This window comes from Podarcis filfolensis (assembly GCF_964270895.1).
Source record: "Podarcis filfolensis genome assembly, chromosome: 16".
NCBI lineage: Eukaryota > Metazoa > Chordata > Lepidosauria > Squamata > Lacertidae > Podarcis > Podarcis filfolensis.
The window spans coordinates 1,734,681-1,757,223 of record NC_139620.1 but is presented as its reverse complement, the minus strand read 5'-3'; the positions used below and the strand labels follow the sequence as shown (position 1 = coordinate 1,757,223).

The window sequence follows — 22,543 nt, the reverse complement described above, 5'->3', positions numbered from 1 at the left end:
TGAGAATTCCTCCTTCTCTGAGTCAACCTGCAGGGTTGGTCTGTAGGATTCAGTGTTCAATCTGCATTGGAGAGAAAATATGACAGGAGGAACTCTGGGGATTCAACTCCTAAAAGAATTCCTGGGCTTTGGGGCCCACCCGAACCCAGGAGAAAATTAAAGTCCTATCCAAGTCCAGCGCTCTCCATGAAGGGATACCAATTTGCCTAAAAATGAGCATCTTCCTGCACCTCGGTTCCAGCCTCTAGGGCTAGCTTTCTAGTTCCACTGGAGAACTTGCCATAACTAAGTCCATAAGAGAGCGGGTGGAATTGCCCATTTTTGAATTGACCAAAGTATGTCATTTCCATTCCCCAGAACTCAGTTATTATCAATGATAGAATTAGTATTTTGGGAAGAGTCCAGAAGAGCTGGTGAGGGGAGAGCGCAATCCTGTTGGGTTCACTGGGGGGAGGAAGTGGGAAGCAGAGCCCTGCGGCCAGAGGGCTGGATTCTCCATTCACTAGCTGGCGAGGGGAGGGTTCAATTCTGCTCACTATAACTGGGCATGCATGTTCCCCTGATGGGAACAGGATCTTTGCACAAGCTGCCTGCCTCCCCTTGTGCCATAATCCATTTGTTAGGGCTTTTGATCAGGAGGTTTGGGTGACTGGCCTGTTTTTGGTTTTTTAAATCCAATTAATCGTTATTGGTTTTGATGTACAGTAAATACAAGAGCAACCTATAACTACAGTGACTTGTTCAGTGATGCAATCTTACTAAGTTTCATATGCAGCAGAGAGTAAACAAGCAATACATTTATGTATTGACAAATCAAGTAGCCTCTCCACAGAGATTCTTATGCTGTGGGTGGAATAAAAGTATATTGTGTCTCATTTTATGAAGGAAAAGCCAAGTGGAAGCCAAGTCTTGGGGAAAGTGTCTATCTTTGAAGTGCCTTTAAGTACCCTTCTGTGGTGATTTCTATAGTTGTTTCCAGTATTGGAAGATTCCTAATTGGGCTGCTGATAATAGTAAAAATACAAGTCTCCGCATTTAAGGTTATTGTTTAAATCTGAGTCTAATGATAAGAAGGCAAGAGCTGATGTGGGTGGAGGGGATTGCTGCATAATTTTGGAAATACCGTAATGTGAAACACCTTTTCCCAAAAGGAGTATTACAAGATGGACCTCCACTGTACATGGAAATATGAGCCTTTCCAGCATAAGGGAGAGATGCTAGAGTTTATTTTAGCTGGGTGGGATGGAGTCCAGTGCCACCAATAGACAATGTTAAGAGACGAACAGAGATGGTTTGTAGTGACAGGTTGTGCCACATTGATTGCCATTTATTATCGGGTCACTGGCCTGTTTGAAATCTGCTTGTTGTTGTTTCTGTTTCTTTAAATATAAGAGATTGCCACTTTAATAATAATTTTGAAAGTATTAAATGCCTCCAAAATGTATTAGATGCTTTCATTGATATTATATAACAATCACCCCATCATTACTTTGCACACTGTTCATCTCACCTCATCATCACCATCTTCTGGGTGGCTCCTGAGCTCTGGATATTCTCCCCTTTCTCTCGCATCACAGAGGGAACACCTGTGGAATGCAACATGAGACACATTATTTAGTTCATGGCACTGACCGGTCTCTCTCACTTGGAATAGGCAAAATAAAGGAAGAGATATATTTGGCAGGAAGCCCCCATCTCAGGCGAGATGGGAAGAAGATCAATAGAGATGGTCCTACCTCTTCTATTCCTTTCTAATCTGATCTTCCAGCACATCCAATTCACCATCACCATCACCATTATCACCAGAAGAACTATGACTGAAGAGATAAGCCATGGACTCCAACTCAAGAGTTGAAGGTGTTCACCTACAATGAGCAATAAGAGTTTCTCAAAACATTTTAATAGCAGCCGCCAGAGTCTCACAAAACCATGGAATTGTAGAGTTGGAAGGGACAACCAGAGTAATCTAGTCCAACCCCCTGGGATCTTTTGCCCAAGGTGGGGCTTAAACTCATGACCCCAAGATTCGGAGTCTCATGTTCACACTCAGCTGAGAGCAGTAGAATAAATAACAAGAGATAATCAAGTGTTGCTAATCTATCCCCTTTGTATTGCAATTATTTGGGCTGTGAATGCCCTGTCAGACACATTTTCCTGCTCTGAATCAATGTCTTAAGCTAGGAATAGAAGAAGATGGGGGCAGCAGCAGCAATTCACAGGATCAGATCAGTCTTCAAGAAGCTCTGTGTATGGTCCAATCCTGCTCACAAGCATGTGAAGAGCCACATTTATTAATACAAACACATCTCCTCAAACCCCTCATGTTAAAGGCTAGCTTGCCTTTTCGCCACCACAAGCACCTCCTCTGGATAATGAAGGAAAGGATATATTGCTCACCTTCATCACTCTGGCAGATGTTGTGCAAGTCAAAGGAGGCTCTCTTTTGATCAACAGGATTGCTGACCAGGCAGGTGAAGTTGGAGTCCAAAGAACTGTTCCAGAAGGAGACACGGAGCTCCCGGCCATTGTCAGAAACCTGGTACTGATTCACACTCTTCCCTAAGGCCCTGTGCAGATCCCCTGTTTCCCAGGAGATACTGAGATCTTCCCTTCCAGGTGTGTGGCATCTCAAGGTCACATTACATCCATCTGGAGTCTTGGATTCCACTTGGTGGTGTATCTGTGGTGCTGGCACTGGCTCTGTGGAACACAAATGAAAGTAACGGATTTTTTGTGTCCCACATGCCTCTCAGTACCTATGTAATGAAATGGTGCTGTTCCTATTCCATGAGCCAAACAGTGAAAGCAATACCTTACCATAAACAATGAGGTTGAAACGCTGTTCTTGAAATTGTGTCTTAGTAAACCAGATGCGAGTATTGTAGATTCCACCGTCATCCAACTCCAGGTCTTTGAGCCTCAGTGTTGTCTCATTCACCCTGTCTAGCCGTTGTCCAAACCGGCCAGTGGGACTTGGATGGTCTCTGTTCCAATGACTGAATTCCCCCCACCAATAGCTCAGGTCACGCTTTCGGGGGCGGAAGTCCCATTCCATTTTCTGCACTGTTATTCCTTTAGATACATTGGCAGGAAACAAGATTGATCCTCCCAGGATTCCCTTCAGCTGATGGGTTGGATTCCCCACTGCATGGCTTAAAGTTTCTAGTGAGGGGAGGGTGGTGGGGGAGGACATACAAAGAAGAAGAAGAAGAAGAAGAAGAAGAAGAAGAAGAAGAAGAAGAAGAAGAAGAAAATTAGAACGTTTTTAACTCCTTATTCATCCTCCTTCATAAGGTTTCCAGAGCACGTTACAATCATTTAAAATGCAGCATTAAATACAGCAGCCTGCCACAAAGAAGGTTTCCTCCTGGGCTGACACTCCCCCCAAAAGTTTGATGGAGGTGAAACTACCAAGAGTGCCCCTTCTGCTGGTTTTAACAGCTGAGATGGTCTATGGGGAAGGAAGTAGTCTCCCAGGTATTTGGGACCTAAATGAAAGGAAGTTTACAATTTCCACGATTAATCGTAACTGTTGCCGAATTGTACATTGACCCACTTGAACTGCTCAACTCTCTAGTTAAACCAGGCACCCCCAACCTTCGGCTCTCCAGATGTGTTGGACTACAATTCCCATCATCCCTGACCACTGGTCCTGTTAACTAGGGATCATGGGAGTTGTAGGCCAAACATCTGGAGGTTGGGGATTCCTGAGTTAAACATTTATTACATTCTCCTAGCTATCCTAACATGGTCCTTTCCTATAGGAGACAGACATTGTTACAAGTACAAAGGTAATTCCAGGCAAGGAGCAGTGGAGGAGGAGAAAGAGTTGTGAGCTCAGGGTGCTTCTATGTGTTTTAGCAATGCACACCTGCTGTACTCCTGCTTGTGTGCCTGTTAAAGGTTTCTGTTCTGTTAAGATTAGGTGTTGGACTATTGCAATGCGCTCTACGTGGGACTACCTTTGAAGGTGACTCAGAAACTGCAATTAATCCAGAATGCGGCAGCTAGACTGGTGACTGGGAGTGGCCGCCGAGACCATATAACACCAGTCCTGAAAGATCTTCTGAAAGATCTTCATTGGCTCCCAGTACGTTTTCAAGCACAATTCAAAGTGTTGGTGCTGACCTTGAAAGCCCTAAATGGCCTCGGCCCAGTATATCTGAAGGAGCGTCTCCACCCCCATCACTCTGCCAGGACACTGATTCGGAGTCCTGCAAAACCCTTGCAAAGAAGAGAAACAGTTGCAGAAGTACAGCAACACTTCACAGCAGTGGAGACTGTTCCCTGAGGTGCGCCATAAGCAGCTTAGTCCTGCTGGCCACATGACCCGGAAGCTGTACGCCGGCTCCCTTGGCCAGTAAAGCGAGATGAGTGCCGCAACCCCAGAGTTGGCCACGACTGGACCTAATGGTCAGGGGTCCCTTTACCTTTTTTTACTTTAAACTAGCCCTGACACTGCCTCCTCCTTAGTATCTGTGTTACTCTTGTAGCTCTCAGTAGGGCAGGCGGGACAGAACTAGAATTAGTTGGCTCTCTCTCTCATCGACTCTGGGACCACCTATGGTTGGGCTCTCTAACTTCCACCTTCGTCATATGTGCAGATTCTCTTACAAACTGAGCTCAATAACAAAGATCACTGTGGCATTGCCCCACCCTCACGGGCAACTGGGTTCCAGTGACCAACACTTCTTTTTTGGTAAAAAAATGTTTAGAGATACTCTCATTTTCCTGCTCATATTGAAATATGGCCCCCAATGAGGCCAAACCTAGATTCACAAAATGTTTAGGGGTATGTGTAACCCTGCATCCCCACAGAAAAAAGCACTAGTAACCAGTAAGCAGCTGTCTCTTGACTGGGATTGATTGATATGTGTCTGTTCTGCAAGGAGCTGAGCCCAAAGTGGCTCACAGCAAACTTTCAAAACATCAAAATACAGAGCGTTGGAAATACAAATATCCGAAATACAGAATATGACAGTAAATTTAAAAATGACAGAAATAAACAATTTGGCAAACAGAATAAATTCAATACTGCCCTCCCCCCCCCAAAAAAATTGAAACTTAAGTACATGGATACAAAGCAACACAAAAGTTAACAGACAATGAAGTTTCTGGCCCTGGTCTTGCTACACTCCAGGCAGCCTGGCTTAAATACAGTTCAGAGGGGAGGGGAAGATGGCATACAGCTGGCTCCCAAATCCTTCTCCAGAGGAGTCCGGCAGCTGCAAGAGGCAAATATCAGGGAGGACAAAGATGCTCAGTCTCTTCCCCAGCCTCTGGAAACACCAGCTGCTGGCGGAGATCTTATTGCCCTTCAGAACAAATGGTGTGGGACTTACCCAGAAGAAAGTACAGCAACATTCTGAAGAGGAAACCTCTGCAAGAAAAAGCCATGTTTGCTTCTCTACGGAAGTGTAGCGCTGTGTGTGGTTTGTAGGGGAGGAGCAGAATTGCTCTCTTTGCAAAGACTTCTCTGCGGAAGTGTGTCCCTGGGTGTGGAATGTGGGGGAGGAGCAGAATTGCTGTTTGCAAAGATTGGTTGTTAAGAAAAGTCTTCTGACACATCTGGGCAGAGCCAAAGCAATGAAAAACGGAAGTAGCTTTTGTAGACTGAGGAGGCTGTTACAAATTTGACAACAACAAAAAGCATTCTAATTACCCAGATTTTTATTTGCTTGAAAGAGGTTCAAAGAAGCAAAACTCACATGTCAATAAACCCCAAAGTAATGTTCATATGCCCCTGAACTCCAGAGGTATGGTATTAACTCCAGAGGGGAAATCAGGAACACCAGAACATAAGAAGATCAGTGTGCGACTTACCCAGTGCGCAACTTACCCAGTACAGCAACATTCTGAACAGGAAACGACTGCACAAAAGGCTCATGTTTGCTTCTCTGCGGAAGTGTGTTTTTGGGTGTGGAATGTGGGAGAGGAGGAGAATTGCTGTTTGCAAAGACCGGCTACATAAAAAAAATAAAGGTCTTCTGACAGATCTGGGCAGGGCCAAAGCAATGAAAAATGCAAGTAGCTTTTGCAGACTGAGGAGGCAGTTACAAATTTAACAACAAAAAGCATTCTACTTGCCCAGATTTTTATTTACTTGAAAGAGGTTCAAAGAAGCAAAACTCACATGTAACTAAACCCCAAAGGAATGTTCATAGGCCCCCAAACAAACTCCAGAGGTATGGAATTAACTCCATAGGGGAAATCAGGAATGTCAGAACCTAAGAAGATCCTGTCAGTGGCTCATGTAGCCTGGAATTCTGTTCTTCTGAGCACCAAAATGCTCTCTCCTTCTGTGGTTTCCAGCAGCTGGTATTCAGAAGCATGGCTGCCTCCAATGGAGAAGACACAGGAGAGCCATCCTGCCTAGTATCCATCAACAGTCTTCTCCTCCACAAATGTATCTCATCCTCTTTTCAAGCCATCCAGGATGTTGGTCATCACTGCCTCTTGTGGGAAGATGCCTCTCCTGTGGGTGGTGGGATCATGGTAGTTAAGAATATAGATCAACACATAGATAGTTGGATGTGCGATCAACCAAGGGGTGAACGAAGGTTGTGGATGTTGCTCATTGACAAGAAAAGGAAGGCCTTTCAGATCTGGAAAAGAGATAGAAACTGCGGCACTAAGAAAAAAAACCTACGCCAACGCTAAGACTTTGGTTCAAAGAGGAACCAGAGAACTAAATAACAATTGTGGATAAAAAAAAGATTATACCTCAATGCAGGCTTCAAGGAAGGAAACCAAGGCGCAAAATGAACACTCAAGCCCTTCAAGATACCCCTCTGTGGCATCATGCATGGGCAACTCCTTACTATCCCCAGCCTCCTCTGGCCAGCGCCCCCACCCCCTGGGCCCATGACAACCACCATGATTGTTTGGGCCAGAATGAGAAAGCAGTGGTGGAAAGAGAAGAAGGTCTGGTGGGGTGAAGGCTCTTGTGACACGTGAGCCCCCAGTAAGTGCCAAACCACATTGACCCTGAGATTGGGTAGGGGGAGCTTTCTTAAAAGAAGAGAAGTTTCACCAGGCTCCTGCCCACAAAATTCATGAAAATTTCTCGCCAGGAATATAGGGAGCCTCAGGTGTGGCTGCTGCTGCTGGAGAGGTTGAAAGAGTGTGCTTGAAACTGCACTTTTGTAAACCAAACATGAGTTCTGTGTATCCCACTGTTGTTCAATTCCAAGTCTTTAATCCTCAGCATTGTCCGGTTTGCCATGTCTAGCCATGGTCCAAACCGGTCAGTGGGATTTGGGTGCTCTGGTTTCCCATGTCTGTATTCACTAAACCTAAGGCCCAGGCCACCAGTTTTTGGGCGGAAGTCCCATTCAATTTTCTCTACTGTTATTCCTTGGGATACATTGGCAGGAAATGAGAGAGATCCTTCCACGATCCCATTCACCTGATAGGCTGGATTCTCCACTGCTTGGCTTAATGTGCCTAGTGTGTGGGAGGGGGGATACAAAGAGAGGGGCAAATTAGTATCATTATTGCATACATATCCATTCTTCACGAAGAGATCCCAGGGCAGATTACAGAAATTCAAATATTAAATATTAAAAACAGTTAAAGCAGATTGGAATTAAGTTAATAGGGAGGGTCCTATGTTATGCAAGTTCTAAATGGATTCCTGAAGACAGGAGTGCCTGGCATGCTGTGGTCCATGGGGTCACGAAGAGTCGGACATGACTAAACGACTAAATAACAACTACAGTGGTACCTCAGGCTACATACGCTTCAAGTTGCATATGCTTCAGGTTACAGACTCCACTAACCCAGAAATAGTACCTCAGGTTAAGAACTTTGCTTCAGGATGAGAACAGAAATCGTGCTCCGGCAGCGCGGCGGCAGCAGGAGGCCCCATTAGCTAAAGTTGTGCTTCAGGTTAAGAACAGTTTCAGGTTAAGAGTGGACCTCCAGAACGAATTAAGTACTTAACCCGAGGTACCACTGTACAAATGGAATCCCAGCCGGAAGTCGACTGCTGCATTTTGGGCCAGCTGAAATTTCTTAGCTGTCTTCAGGGGCTTAAAAAAAACAACAACAGCAATAGTCTGAAGACGGAACTTCTGCAAGAAGTTTGTCTGTTTACTTCTTTCTGGCAGTGTAACAAAGGGCTGCATAATTTGCAGAGGATATCGAAACTTGAAAAACCCAGAAAGAAAATTGATTCAGGTAAACATTAAAAGTAAAATGTTTAAAAATAAAATACTGGTCTACTTGATGTAGTCCAGAGAGTGTTATATCTAGCATAAATGTTTAAGAACAAACACTATTGCCGGTATGCATTCAGTTTTCTCCAAAAGTCAGAATTAAACACTAGAATGACTCCAATATTTGTATGTTTCTGACCCAGGCATCACTCTGAAAGAATATCTCCATTCCTTATCCTGATATAGCAAAGTGATGTCTGAACCTCATTCATGAATAAAATGATCTATTTAAATTTTAAATCTATTCAAAGCTGCCCCAAGATCAAATCTCAGGGAAGCAAACAAGCAACACAAAATAATTTGATTTATTCCACGTGCTTTATATTCTATTTTATTGCAACTAATCCTCAAAGGCCTTTGCAAAATCAGAGCAGTACAAAACTTTTATGGAAAATTCAGCAGAGAAAGCTCTAACCCAGCACAATGTTATTCTAAGCAGCAAGGATGGAATCTAAAAGCAAAGTATTTTTGTATGTATGTATGTATGTATGTATGTATGTATGTATGTATGAAATAGAGATGAAGCTAATACCAAGTTCAGAGAAGAAATTGATTCTGTTCCACCAACATCGTCAAAACCCTTTTCTTGCTCACTTTTTAAAACACCACTCTGCTCATATAATTGTTTTGTATTGTTCAGTGGCTGTCAGGTTCCAGGACAGGAAATCCTGCAGGAAAACCTTTCTGCCCTGAGAGGCATTCAGCTTGACGTCACTTACCCTGACCAGTGTTTTTCTCTCATTTCGTCTACACTTTCAGGGATGATGATCACCCTCATCAGACATACAGATTATCCCCCAAATTCAGCTCAGTAACAAAGATCACACACATGAAATTAAGCTGTTGAAAGCCTTCTGCCGAAGCATCCTTAAAACCTGGTTCCATCGAGGGTGCTCTGGAAGGTGCTTCAAGCTCAAGAGAAGAGGCCCTGACTGTGAGTAACCAACATCAGGCCAAACTCACAATCTCTCTCCCCTTGCATTGAGGGGTAGTAGTGGGGTTTGCAAGTAGTCAGGGACATACCAAGAATATTCTGAAGAGGTGGTCTCTGAGAAAAATCCAGCATTGTGTCTCTGCTGAAGTGTAGTGAGCCATGATTCGTTGGCAAGGACTGGAAGTTAACAAAGGGCATCTGTCATTCCCAGTTGTCTCAAGAATGAAACCAAATTGCTGAGAGGAAGAGAGTACAGCCCACACGGGCAGGATGTGGTAGTGTTGCAAATTTAGCAACAACAAAAAGCATTCTCATTAACCAGATGCTTGGGAAAAAGTTCACAAAAGAGAAGAAGCAAAATTCACAGATCCCAGAACCTGAAAGGAATGTTCATATGCCCCTGAACCCCAATTTTTTTGGGGGGTGGGGGTGGGGCCCTGTCCCATATCCTGTATCTCCATGATCAGGTGACTTTGCCCTTCAAGCCCAACAATCCCTTTCTTCAATCAAAATTGTCCTGCTTCCGCAACACGCATCTCTATGTGTGCTGACTTAATACAGTGGTACCTCTGGATGCGAATGGGATCCGTTCCAGAGCCCTGTTCGCATCCTGAGTAGAACAGAACATGTGACTGTGCGTCTGCGCGTGCGCAGGTCGCGTTTCGCCACTTCCGTGCATGCATGTGTGGCAATCACACAGGGCCCCTGGACGTTTGACGGTCTATGGACCCTGTGCCACCACTGCGATTGCTTTTTCCGCTGCTACCACCCCGTTTCTCATGGGGACACACGGAGTCCAGACAGTTGTTAACATAAACAAATAATCAAGTTTATTTTTAAATGCAGGAACAAGCTAATGGTTACAGTTAATTTTCCTTGGCAGTTTCTTAATCTTAGTTCCTAACAACTTCAAACTGATTATTCCCAACTATCTATCTGACTCCACCTGACAATTCCTCTCACTCTCTCACAATACAACTCGACCAACCCACACCTAATCCTCCCTCTTCCTTCTTCAACTCCCAAATCTCAACTGACTTTCAAAACCTCCCACTCTAACTTTTACTCCACCCCTTGCATTCCCACTGGCCAATCACATCACACTCATTTAACCCTTTCCTTATGACCCACCTAGGAGGCAAACGCCACAGCATGTGATGTCATTTTGAGTGTCTGCGCATGCGCAAGCGGCGAAACCCAGAAGTAATGTGTTCTGTTACTTCCGGGTTGCCACGGAGCATATCCTGAAAATGCTCAACCTGAAGCATATTTAACCCAAGGTATGACTGTAGGTCCTGCAAAATGCGGAACTTAGGAGCACAGGAAGCTGCCTTATACCAAATCAGACCATTGGTCCATCTAGCTCAGTAATGTCTAACACTGACTATCAGCAGCTGTCTGGGATTTCAGGCAGGAGTCTCTCCCAACATTATCTGGAGAAGCTGGGGACTGAACCCAAGACGTTCTGCTTGCAAGACAGTTACTCAGCCACTGAGCTACAGTCCTTGGCCCATACTGGGACTGAACCCATGGTTAGCACCATATTCTAACCCCGGGGGTCAGGAACCTTTTTCAGCCATGGGCCAGTCCACCATCCCTCAGACCATGTGGGGGGCCAGACTATATTTGGGGGAGGGGGGAAATGAACGAATTCCTATGCCCCACAAATAACCCAGAGGTGCATTTTAAATAAAAGCACACATTCTACTCATGTAAAAACACGCTGATTCCCGGACTGTCCGTGGGCCGGATTGAGAATGCGATCGGGCCGTATCCGGCCCATGGCCTTAGATTGCCTACCCCTGTTCTAACCAACTGAGATAACTGGCCTTTAATTTGGGTGTGCCCCCTGCAAAATATGCATTGGTCCTCCACAAATCAATACATCCACATACAGCATGCCTTGCAATGGGGTGGACTCTTCATGGGACATTCTGAAGTGGGGGCTGGGTGGTCCACCTGGCAGGGATGTTGTGACTGGGTTTTCCATGCTGACAGAGTTATATCACTTGAATGCTACCTTACACCAAGTCAGGCCCTAGGGGTCCATCTCATTCTGACCAATCTACAGAGACGGGCTGTGGGCCTGGCTTCTTGGGGCTTTGGGCAGAACATCCACCATCAGTGACATGAGGCTGGTGCAGAAAATAATGCTTGGAGCAAAAAGACAGAAAGAAATGGTACTCTAGCCTAGAAGGGAAATAAGACTGAAGCTGGTGGGCCAAACAATGGAAACTGCTGTGGTTGGGGGGGGCTGGGGGGCTGTGATCAAAGCAGGAGGGGCTGAACCAAGCAAGGTGGAGCCCATCTCATCTGACAAAGGACATTTGTGAGGAGGATAGAGTCAAAAAGCTTGGCTAACTCTCCTGCTTTTGACTGTCTAAACCACAGGTAAGGCAGGAATCTGGCAGGTGTGCTGGGCCCGGGGGTAGCCTGAGCCATGCAGTCCAGGTCCAGTCCCAAATCCAAGGGCTCTGCGAGGAGTCAGTCTGGCAGGACACGAGGCAGGGAACCACGCAAGGTCAGGCACAGAATCTCAGGCAGGTTCTGGCAAATAGCAATGTTGCTCCCGCAACTTGGGGTGGGGTCCGACAGCCATTTATCTCTGTCAGGGTAAGGGCCGGTCCTGATCCCCCAGTGACTCACCTCCCTGTCTCGCCCGAAGGCGAGCACTCCTCCTGCAAGTACTCAGGTCTCTCCTTCTCTCAGACCTGAGTCTCTGCAGCTCAGGAGACGTCGGTGGGTTACTAGACCCAGGGGCCACCTCAGCCTCTCCTGACCCAACCGGTAGTGGAGCAGGTGTAAGGGATGGCCCAGATGGAGGCAACGAGGTCATCCCTGCAACTGGAGCCAGGGCAGGATCAGGCCCCTGACTCGGCCCAGCTGGTGCTTGTTGCAGGGGAACCTGTGCAGACTGGGACTCTTCAGGATCAGGCCCCAGACTAGGTTCAGATGATGCCTGAAGCAAAGGATCCGGTGCAGACTGAGTCTCCTCTGGTTCCAAGTCCGAGCCCGAGTCCCAGGCCATCACAGCAGGACACCTGAAGCCGACCCAGGGGCCTCCTTCCATGTGTCCTCTAGACTGATTCCTTTGTGGTTTGTGGGCGATGCTCCCTAGTGTAGACCAGTCGCGTAGCGTGGGTTGTCAGCACCCGGGGCAAGGCAAGTAATTTGCGCCCCCTAACCCGTGGATTTTAGCACTCGAGTGCGAGCGCGCCCCCCCTGCACCCCCACGCTACGCCACTGCTTCAGGCCCCCCAATAAAACATTTGAGGGGGCCAGTCCCCCAGTTGATGGGCATTGCCAATGTGATCAACTATGCAGGGCGGGGCTTACCTGCCTCCCCCCCCCCAATATCATACTGTATTCACGTTGGCACCCCTGATGAACTCAGCGGGGCTTACTTCTGCCCCGCAAGCCTTTGCACCTCCATGTCTCCTTTCCTCTCTATATGTAAGAGGGTGAAGGTCAGGCTGGCAGCGCAAATAAGGGCCCCGCTGCTGAAGGCCTCGCCCGCCATGACCTCCTGGTCCATGGGCAGGGCAAGAAAGTGCCTTTTCCTTGGTGGGGGAGTCTTAAATTTCAAACCATTATGATGATGATGATGATGATGATGAAGAAGAAGAAGAAGAATATCTAATGTGCATGGTTTCTCTACCTCCACCGACGACTAGCCACGTGCGAGGAGGAAGGCGGGCTCCCTTCACCTCCCCGTCCCCTCAAGGGAAAGGGAAAACGACGTGAGGAAAAGCGACGCGGGACAGCGAGCGAGGTTCTCCTCAGAGCCTTTTCCCGCCGCCCCCTCGCAAGACAGCCCTGAAGCCGAGCGCGGAGTGAGGGGCGGTCTCGAGGCGGCATGAGGAGCGCTGCATCAAGGGCGCCCGCGGGCGCAGTGGCGGCTCCTGTCAGGGCACGAGGCGGGCCCAGCGCCTCTCCCCCACCCACCCCGTCCGCCCACCCATATCCCGCTCAGGAGGGGCCGGTGGGCTGGCAAGCGCTTCACAGCAGCAGCACCGGAGAGGGAAAGAAGTCCGCCTCCCACCACCGCCGCCTCTTCATCCCCAGCAGCAACTTCCCTGCCCGGCTCCCCGCCGCCGCCTCCTCCTTCTCTCCCTGCTTTGCAGTAGCAGCCGCCGCCGCCACCGCTCCTCCTCTCCTCCCGGGGACGATGTTCTGGCTCCTCAGCGGCAGCTCCCGAGCCGTGTCCCCGCGGTGCCTCCGCTCCCCCGGGCTCCCCTTCGCCGCCTGGCTCCTGCTGCACCACCTGGGGGCAGCACCCATGGCCGGGGCTTCCTCCTTCCCGAGACATGGGGCTCTGCTATAGCCTGCGCCCGAGGCTCTTCGGCGACTCCGGAGGCGGCGAGCGCGCCCCCCCAGATGTTGCACCCGGTGCGGCCAGCCCCCCCTGCACCCCCCACACTACGCCACTGGTGTAGACAGAATGTGGATCCCAGATTGTAAGGGTTACCAGCAGCATTGGCTATTTGAATGGGTGATGGATAGCAATGACTAGATGCAGGTAGAACCTTTCAAAACCTGCAGCCTCCTTTGCAAGGAGGAAGCCTCAAGCGTCATGGGCCGTGTGCCTTTGTCATTTTTTATTGGGACATAAGTTTTCCCCTCTCCTTTCTCTTTTATAAATAGGCTTTCCAAGTAATGCAGTGGCAGAATCCTCACTTGCGTCGGGTGGATGGGATCCTTGCTAGCTGTAAACATCCCCTCGGTAGAAGCCATGGAAAGAATCAAATGGGAAAAGCTGGTTTGGCATTTCGGCTTGCTGAATTCAGGGATGAAAAACCGGAGGGGTGTAATCCAACAGACAGATTTGGGCAGAGGCTGAAAGTAGCCAGCAAGATCACTCTGCAGATCAAAGATTTGGAGACAGAGGACAGTGGAGCATGTAAAATTTGTGTGAGATTTGTTACAAAAGTGTTTCAAGATCACACCTTCCTCCTTTATGTATATGGTAAGTAAAAATTCCACTGTTTGGGTCTACTAGTTGTGAAACATAACATAGGATCTCTTTAGGGAAATTTATAAAACAATATCTGAGTATAACCAAACACGGTCAGGAAAGGGGGAAATCAGTTCACCCCACCCACCCCAGAATAATGACTGAAATGGACATCCCAGAAGGTGCACCACAAGCAAACTTCACCGATGCAGCACAAGAGACGTGTCAGAGATGAGAAGATGTGGTCAGATAAACTTCAGAAATAGATGCAACCTTAACTAGTATTTGCTGGCCTGCTGTTTTGCACCTAGGCTCTCTGACATTTAAACTGCAGGAAGAGGGTTTGTTCTCACAGGTTGATATTTATAGCACAGCTACAACAACGGCTGATATCTTCTATATCTGAGAAGTGGGAGGAGAAAGCCAAGGGTGGACTTATGGCCACAGGAAACAGTCAGCGACCTCAACATCCATCTCTCAGGGCCCATCCATACCTCAGTGTGGATGATGAACCCCTCGTGCATCTTCTAATCCCTCCCCCTTGTCCATGTGGCCTTCTCCTTCCACTTCTGCTGCCCCAGACTTTCTCATCCCCAAATCTGCACATGTCCCATGCAATCAATGCAGCTCTTCTATTGAGATTTCTAAAGCATAGGGGATCTCTGGCTTAGGGAGAAGAAAGCATAGGGAAGCAGGAGTTGGAGGAGAAGGCTGCATGGATGAGGGTGGAATTATAAGACACACAAGGGGTTCACAATCCATATTAAGGAGAGGTGTGGATAAGATCCAAGTCTGTCCTCTTTTGCATGCCCTGCATAGGAACTCAGAAAGCTGCCTTAGACAAAGCCAGACCTGTGCTAATGTCTCTATACTGATATTTTCTTAAGAAGCAGACTGAGCCATTGGAAAGGTTTATTTTAACATTTATAAGAAAGAAGGGATAAGTAACAACTATGTTCTCGCAACCTTTTTTTTCCTGGGACTGCAGCTTTAAGGAGATTATTGCTATGCTCTTCTTTGGACCTGAGAGGGGTGTCTATTCACCTGGGCAGCCCAGGACTTCAATATGCACTGCCCAGGCTTGCACCCCAGAGAGGTCGCTTTGGTGCTGCTATCATAGTGATGTGACTTCACCCCCCGGAGGTGCACTCCATTGTCTCTCAAGACAGCTGGACGCCAACATCTCTTCTTGCAACAGTACTGTGAGGTAGGTCAGGTTGAATGACACTGGGCTGCCCAATGCTCTGGGCTAAGAAGGTATAGAAATCCTGATCTCTGTGGGCCTCTACTCCATCAGGCTGTCCACTGGGTCTTTTAGTTGTTCTTGTAGTCACACAACTGGGAGTCATAGAAATCCTTTTCGATCCATTGCTGTTCACCCAGAGATCCACCACTAGATCCCAGTCTACCTTTTGCCCACTAGACCACCAGCTCTCCATTCAGATCTACCCCACAAAAGCTCTCTGTTCCAGGGCTGAGGCAATGGAAGAAGTCAACCTTTGCTCCCAATAATTGAAGCTTGACCTTGTTTCAGTGATCTGTTTGGATCTGGCTGTAGATAGTTGGAGAATTTGTTTCAGGATTCTGGTCTGGGGTTGCAGAGAGATTACTGACTTCCTGAAATGAAAAGGAAAAGGAAAAATGATGATAGAGAGGGTATCTTTTGTTTGTTTACATGGAAGAGCTAGAAGGGGAGGAGACCCACTCTTCAGCCAGGGGAAATTAGCTGTGTGTGTGTAAAACAGGTGTGGGGATCAGGCAAAAGGTAGCAACTTCTTTTCTTTTCTTCATTCATTCATAAGATTTTTACCTGCCCTTTATCGTACGCTCCCGGTGTGGGTAGATAAATCTGGCTATTGTGGCTAGTAGCCATCAATAGCCTTATCTTCCTTTTGCATGGAATTTGTCTAATCCTCTTTTAAAGTCATCCATTCTGGTGGCCATATGACTGCCTTTTGCCAGGGTGAGTTCCATTGTTTAAATTGGGACTGAAGAAGTCCTTTGTTTTGCCTCTCCTGAATCTCCTAAAATCCACCTTCATTTCCCACAAGGTCTATTGTTTTGAGGGCAGATTTGTCCCATTCCCCTTTCTCCAAACCATGTATGATTTTAAATGCTTCTTTCTCACCTTTTCTTCAAGCTAAAATGCTCCCCAAGTGCCGAGTGTCTTTGTTTTAGTCCCACCATGCAAGACCATCTCGCTCTCACCTGGCTCTCACCCCCTTCTGAAGGTATCCATCTTTTGGAGAACTCTGCGTAGTGAAGCCCAGGACTGACATACCCCTCCTCTCCTCTCACAGAGGCCACAGCTGCAGGGGTGAGACATTAGACAAGTTTATTCGGTTGCACTGAAAAGGCCTGCCTTGCAGGAGAAACCAAAGGAAGGAAAAGGTGTTTGTGGCTATGCTGGCTGGCCAAAGATGGGCAAGGAAAGGAAGAGGAGTTGGATTTGATATCCTGCTTTATCACTACCCGAAGGAGTCTCAAAGCGGCTAACATTCTCTTTTCCCTTCCTCCCCCACAACAAACACTCTGTGAGGTGAGTGGGGCTGAGAGACTTCAGAGAAGTGTGACTGGCCCAAGGTCACCCAGCAGCTGCATGTGGAGGAGCAGAGACGCGAACCCGGTTCACCAGATTACGAGTCCACTGCTCTTAACCACTACACCACACTGGTAGGAAAAGGTGTTTGTGGCTATGCTGGCTGGCCAAAGATGGGCAAGGAAAGGAAGACATCCCCTACCTCTTTCAGATAGATCTGTCCTGCTTTTCTTCCATAGCCAGAACCCCAGACCTGCTACCATCACGAGGAGAGGCACAATGGCAACGAACCAGAGCGGAGGACCTGAGATGGATGATCCAGAGCTACCTGCAGAGAGCCACAATTGTCCATCAAGAGATAATTGACAGCAACTGCCTCTGCGCCCCATCCCAAGATAAACATGGTTAAAAATACCTGCCTTTATGAGCTGCTTCTTCTTCTTAAGGAAGTATTTGGGTTCTGCTCCATCATTATAAACCCATCCAAGCAGCACACAGAGATTATGGGCTTAATTTTATTCCACTTCATGAATGTATATTGTTATGTACTGAGTTGAATAGGATCCAGAATGCAGCAGTCTGATTGGTCCTAGAACAATAGGATCCAGAATGCAGCAGTCTGGTTGGTCCACAGGAGCCACCCAATCCAGCTCCAGGTGGAAGTGAATCCGCAACCTGATTGGCCTACAGGAGAATCCCGGAATTAGCCAATCACGTGGGGCCCATTGTGTAAATAATGTATATAAAGCAGACATTCTGGGGGAACTTCCATTCCTCCTCACCACTAAAGAGCATGAAATCCACTCTCGACTCCGAGTATATTTCATATATACTGCTTAATTGTTGGGAACCTCAAAATGGTTTGCAAAAGGGGGGGGGCTCAATGGGTGACTTTGGGTGCCTGCCGCTGCATCTTAGCCTAACCTACTCCCCAGGCTTATGGGGGTTAAGTAAGGAAGGAGGCAGCAATGGACAGCATCTTGAGCTCCTTGGAGAAAAAGGTGGGACAAACAAACAAACCATTGTTAAACTTATTTCATAATATATATACTGCTTGATTGTGAAAACATCAGTGTCAGAGCCCTTGCTGTCTTAGATGCCCACTAAAACCTTTTTAAAATTTCTGCAGATTTGCCCAGCCACATATTTAGCTGCGTATACTTTGAGTAGTTTTTCCACTAATGCTTATTTTATCCGTGCATTATTAGTAATTATTTTATATTATTGTATGTACTCTGCGTAGAAATCTCTGTTTTGTTTAAACTGGATAAAATACATGGAGAATGGCTCACTGTGGGTTTTGCAGACATCGAGCAAGTTGAAGGATTTGCTCCTCTGCTCAGCTGGATTGGTGACCAGGCAGGTGTAGGTGGGCTCTGAAGAGCTGAGCTTCCAGAACAGGTGGAGATCCGTGCCGTTCTCTGCGAGGTGGTACCTGTCTGACCCATCTTCCAAGTCCCTGAGGGGGTCTCCTCTTTTCCAGGACACACCAAATCCCCTCTTTCCAGGCACCCGACACTGCAGGGTCACATTGCAACCATCTGGAGTCTTGGAGACATCTTTGTGGAGAATCTTTGGCTCTGGGATGGGCTCTGTTGAAAAACATATGAAAAAAGACACATCCTCTGTGCTCCTTTCCCCAAGGATAGAACCAGCACTCCTGCGTCCCTTCCTACGGCCAATCCCACAAGAAACAGATGAGGATGGCAAAATAATTACTTACCATATACAGTGAGGCAGAGTTTATGATCTTTCAACGTTCCTGTACTGAATGTCACACGAACTCCATATATTCCACTGTCCTCCATCTCCAGATCTTTGATCCTCAGTGTGGATTCATTGGCAATTTCTATCCTCTGCCCAAACCTGTCGTTTGGATCTGGCCGCTCCAGCTTCTGTTTCCTGAACTTAGCAATCTGCACCCTTATGCCGTTCCACTGAAAGTTCCACTCAATGAAGGCCCATCGTTCTGCTGATGAGACATTGGCAGGAAGCAAGACGGATCGTCCCAGGATCCCGCTCACCTGATGCAGGGTCTGATTCTGCGATGAGTTGCTTACAGCACCTTTTTTTTAAGGAAAAGAGAAAAAGAATGGAAAAGGTGGCAAATCAATCATATGTCTACTGCATTGATGCGTACAGGAAGCCCAGAATCAAGCCCATAATCTTCTGTATTCTTAGTAAATCTTGGTATTTACATAAGCTCTTTGCTAGATTCTGAAGTTCTGTAAACAACTATTCCCAACTCTACAGTTCTATGATTCTAAATCATTGTTGAATTGCTGAAGTAGTTTTAATTAGATTTTGAATAAAGGTGTAATTAATTGTTACTGTTTTGAATGTTGTAGTGTTATTATCTCCCTTATTTTCTACATCATGCAAATCATTATTCTGAATGATGCTTTTTATGGTGTAGAGGGCACTGCGGATGAATTTTTGGAACCAAGCGGCATTGGCCCAAAAAACTTTGGGAAGCACTTATCTGAATTAAAAACTTTGTCATTTGAAGTTGATGCCATCAGTGAAATAGCTAGAACTCTTTCAACAGCACAGAAATGAACTAGAAGTCAGTGCAGTGAGTTAAAAATTGCAGGGCATTTATAGCAATGCTGTTATGTTTTCGAGCCAATTGTACCTTCCAAAAGAGTCCTCCAGCTCAGCTCTATATGATAGCTGAATCATTATCCTCTCTACATCCAGAAAGACTTAGCTCCCATGTGATTTCCTACTATTGAGACTGAACCATAGTCAGGACTCAGGACAAAGCATGTCAATTCTGCAATTATGAAAACAAAGCGAGCTACAAACAGGGAGAGTCAGTAAAGCTAATCAAACTCACAAATGACACCCTAGAGGACAGCTCTTAATTTCAGTGCTTGAGAGGAAAACAAATCTGATTAGATCCTGCTATTTACATGTTAGGAATTTGAACCCTGTGAACCATGGAAGTAGAAGTAAAACTTTAGTCACAATTTGCTAGCAAAGGAGGGTTCTTTCTCCACCTCTAACTGCCATGTTTCCACTCAAATATATTTCATGAAAAAACTAAAAATGCTGCTTTTACTGATGCAGCTGTTTATTTCATTTTTGCTGCTCAGAGTTCTACTTAATCGTGATTTTTATTTTATATGTTGTGGGGCTATTTGAGAACCTTTCAGTTTTAAGAACCAGATTGCAAAATTTGCTAAGTAGAATTTTGGAAAAGGGACCCCTTTTGTCTAGTCAAATTCAAGAGGATTTTCTCAAAAAATATCACCAGCGGCCAGTTCCTCACCTTGTTTCCAGTTGCTAATTGGATTACAGTGGGGGGGGGGGAATGTAATCAAGTTATGAGATGACAATGGAATGGTATAGGGACAAGAGAAGATTTATGTTTTTCTCAGAGGTCATGGATGGGTAGGAATGAAAGCTGGGTCTACCATTTTGGAAAAGTCAAAGTATTTCAATAATATTATGTTTTGTAATGCAAATTATATATTTTTATTATTCATTCATTCATTCAACCCGGTAAGATAATATATTTTTATTGTTATAGACTTGAAGCTTAGAAAGAAACCCAACCATAGTTCTGTTTTTAAAAATGAACTAAAAAGACAGATTAGTAAGATTCTTCTCAGCCAAACTGAAGATGTTTCTATCTAACAAGATTCTACAACTGTGTCATCTTTATTTCCCCGCAATTAGAGAGAAAGGTTGGGAACTATCAGTCGTGCAGTTTTATATATTGCATAATTAAAGAAACACAAGCTTTACGATAGACTGCTGACTCTACAGCTAAGCCCACCCCTGATTTCTAGCCCATTCAACTTGCCTTTCCTCATCCTATTCGCTTTTTTCCTCCAGCAATAGATGTTTGATTCTCCAAAAGTCTCCACCTTCACAGCTCCATTGTCAAAGGTTTACAAGTGATCAAAGAACAGAAGCTGAAGTCGTGGTTACTCCTTGCGGCTATGGAGCTGATAAGTGTCTATCGCTTCTTTGCAAAGCATGAAAATGTACATTTCTGGTTTCCTCCTTCAACACCCACTCCCCATCAAAATTCCGATGTGTTAAGGCTTTAGCAAGCCTTGGTCAACTTACCAGAATAGGAGCAGATTAATGTGCAGCAGAGAAGAAGGGTCTGGAGACTTTTGCTAGCGCGCAACACAGCCATCTCTGGCCTCGGGTGTGGAGAACTCTCCCACTGCACACAAACCCTTTGCTGCTCACTTGTTTCTTTAGAGGAGGCGGTGAGGAGTCGTGTCCTGTGGGGCTGACATAGAACTCGCCAAAGGGGTTTGTCCCTTTTGGGTCAGCCCTTCTGGGTTGGGCCAAAGGCAAATGCACCACCCCTTAATTGTTTCCCCTGGGATGTTTGTAATCACTGCTGCTCAACAAGCCACCCTTCCAAGTCCAGCTGAAACCAGAAAACTAAATCCAGGCTACCATGTGGCCCATGCTGGATCTGTACATTAAGAAATGATCAACTGAAGGTAAAAATAGAAACTAGGGGAGTATTGAAAAAAAGAGGTCAGGGTGTGGAAGTGAGCCCAGGATAAACTTCCTACCTTCCCACAGGTATAGCAGTGGGAGAGGCATATGGAGACCTTTGAGGAACGGTCTCCTGAACCCAAGGTAGGGACAATGTCCCCCAGAAGCCTCCACAAACAGAAATTCACAGCTGATAACTTACTATTTTCACAGCACCACCATCACTTTGTACTTGTGCTTAACGCAAGTGTCTGTGGGTGCACAGATGTCCAAAAGCCCCTCCCCCCCCCGAAAGTAGGCTTCTAAGAAGTCCTATATTGTAAACCAAAATGGTTGTGAATAGTGGGGGGTTGTGTGATGAGACTAGTTTTGTGTAGTGTGAGCGGGTTCAGTGATTGCATTACATGGTTGTTATTTTGGAGTGATATTTATGGATTTCAAAAATATTTAATTTCATAAAATTTATATACAGCTTAATTGCAAAAAAACCCCAAAACAACCCAACAACCTCAAAGTGGGTTTACAAACAAGAGTAAAATAATAAATTTATCAGTCGTAGCAGCTTAAAAACAGCTGTTTGAAACATTCAAAAATAAAATCACTTATGAAATATATTGCTGTTACATTGCATTTTGATGTATCTTGCTATATCTTGATGTTTTCTATATGATTTTTTTCATGGTTCTTCGTTATACATGATTTAATGAGATTTATTTAATTACATTGTTTGAATTGTGGAATGATTATGAGTATCACTTGGTTTTGAATGTGTCTATTGTATTGGTTGCATTGATTCCTTTGTCATTGGGAACCTTAAACTGCTTAGAGTTTTTGTTGACATATGAATCGGAATATAAATGAACCAAAATAAATAATCAGCTGCAGCATGTATGTATTCTGCCCACTGGGAAAATTTATCCACAAGACCAAATTGATTGGTGATGCCTCTAGGGCAGATGGGAGGGAGGAGGGAGGAGGAAGAAGACCACAAGTCTGATTCCAGAACTCACAGGAAAAGCAGTGCAGGACCACAGACAGCTCAAAGCAAGCACCTTTCTCCAACAAAAGAGGAGAGGAGACTGAGGCCTTCATGCCTCTGCTGCCTTGTGAGAACTTCAGTGCAGCCAACCTGCTAGCTTGAAGATGGGAGCTTCTCCTTCACCTCATAGCCTACCTCCTGGGGCACTCCTGGGCTGATAATGTGCAGCTGGAGGCATCTGGTTTCTTCTGGTGCAGGAAAAGATGTCCATGAGGGTCTAAGCTCTGGCCCTACAGGCCCTGGTGGTCCAGGAGGTTCTTCCTTGTCCCACCACTTCAGACACACTGGTCTCCTTGTCTTCCACTGACATCTCTTAGCCCTGATTGAAACCCAGTTCCCTGTCTGGTGCCCCCACAGCGTCTGATTCTGTGCCCAAATTGCTGCTGGA

At 46.1% G+C, this 22,543-nt stretch overlaps 2 protein-coding genes and 2 long non-coding RNA genes across 15 annotated transcripts in view; 1 reads left to right on the top strand and 3 right to left on the bottom strand.

Annotated features, from left to right (window-relative positions):
* Window positions 1-22,543, bottom strand: part of LOC310751641 (hemicentin-1-like) — an 84,690-nt gene that overhangs the window by 31,954 nt on the left and 30,193 nt on the right. For 6 of the 10 annotated variants that reach the window (XM_083590997.1, XM_083590996.1, XM_083590989.1 and 3 more), the window contains exons 3-4: window positions 2,818-3,162; window positions 2,398-2,700 (exon numbers count right to left, since the gene is read on the bottom strand). In XM_083590997.1, coding sequence (XP_083447123.1) covers window positions 2,398-2,700; window positions 2,818-3,162 — 648 coding nt within the window. Of the gene's footprint in view, window positions 1-2,397; window positions 2,701-2,817; window positions 3,163-5,342; window positions 6,606-22,543 lie in introns of those variants that run through there. The other 4 variants (XM_083590994.1, XM_083590991.1, XM_083590995.1 and 1 more) reach the window with 4 other exon arrangements.
* LOC310751961 lies at window positions 403-1,500 on the bottom strand. Its single transcript, XR_014542728.1, has 2 exons — window positions 1,024-1,500; window positions 403-590 (listed from the first exon to the last, which is right to left on the bottom strand). It is a non-coding gene; the product is annotated as an uncharacterized lncRNA (long non-coding RNA).
* Window positions 6,637-17,869, top strand: LOC310751974. 2 transcript variants are annotated; one of them, XR_014542743.1, is made up of 8 exons: window positions 6,637-7,451; window positions 9,235-10,433; window positions 13,798-14,119; window positions 15,096-15,314; window positions 15,910-15,942; window positions 16,248-16,498; window positions 16,791-17,647; window positions 17,728-17,869. It is a non-coding gene; the product is annotated as an uncharacterized lncRNA (long non-coding RNA). The 2 variants fall into 2 exon arrangements; XR_014542744.1 differs by lacking the exons at window positions 6,637-7,451; window positions 9,235-10,433; window positions 17,728-17,869 and adding an exon at window positions 8,171-9,157 and having other exon boundaries at window positions 16,791-16,918.
* LOC310751775 (SLAM family member 9-like) lies at window positions 15,003-21,335 on the bottom strand. 2 transcript variants are annotated; one of them, XM_083591422.1, is made up of 6 exons: window positions 20,727-21,335; window positions 18,370-18,711; window positions 17,939-18,238; window positions 16,849-16,974; window positions 16,236-16,416; window positions 15,003-15,724 (listed from the first exon to the last, which is right to left on the bottom strand). In XM_083591422.1, the coding sequence occupies exons 1-6, from the start codon at window positions 20,797-20,799 to the stop codon at window positions 15,553-15,555; spliced, it is 1,194 nt and encodes a 397-aa protein (XP_083447548.1). In that variant the 5' UTR covers window positions 20,800-21,335; the 3' UTR covers window positions 15,003-15,552. The 2 variants fall into 2 exon arrangements, with proteins under 2 accessions (XP_083447548.1, XP_083447549.1); XM_083591423.1 differs by having other exon boundaries at window positions 16,316-16,416.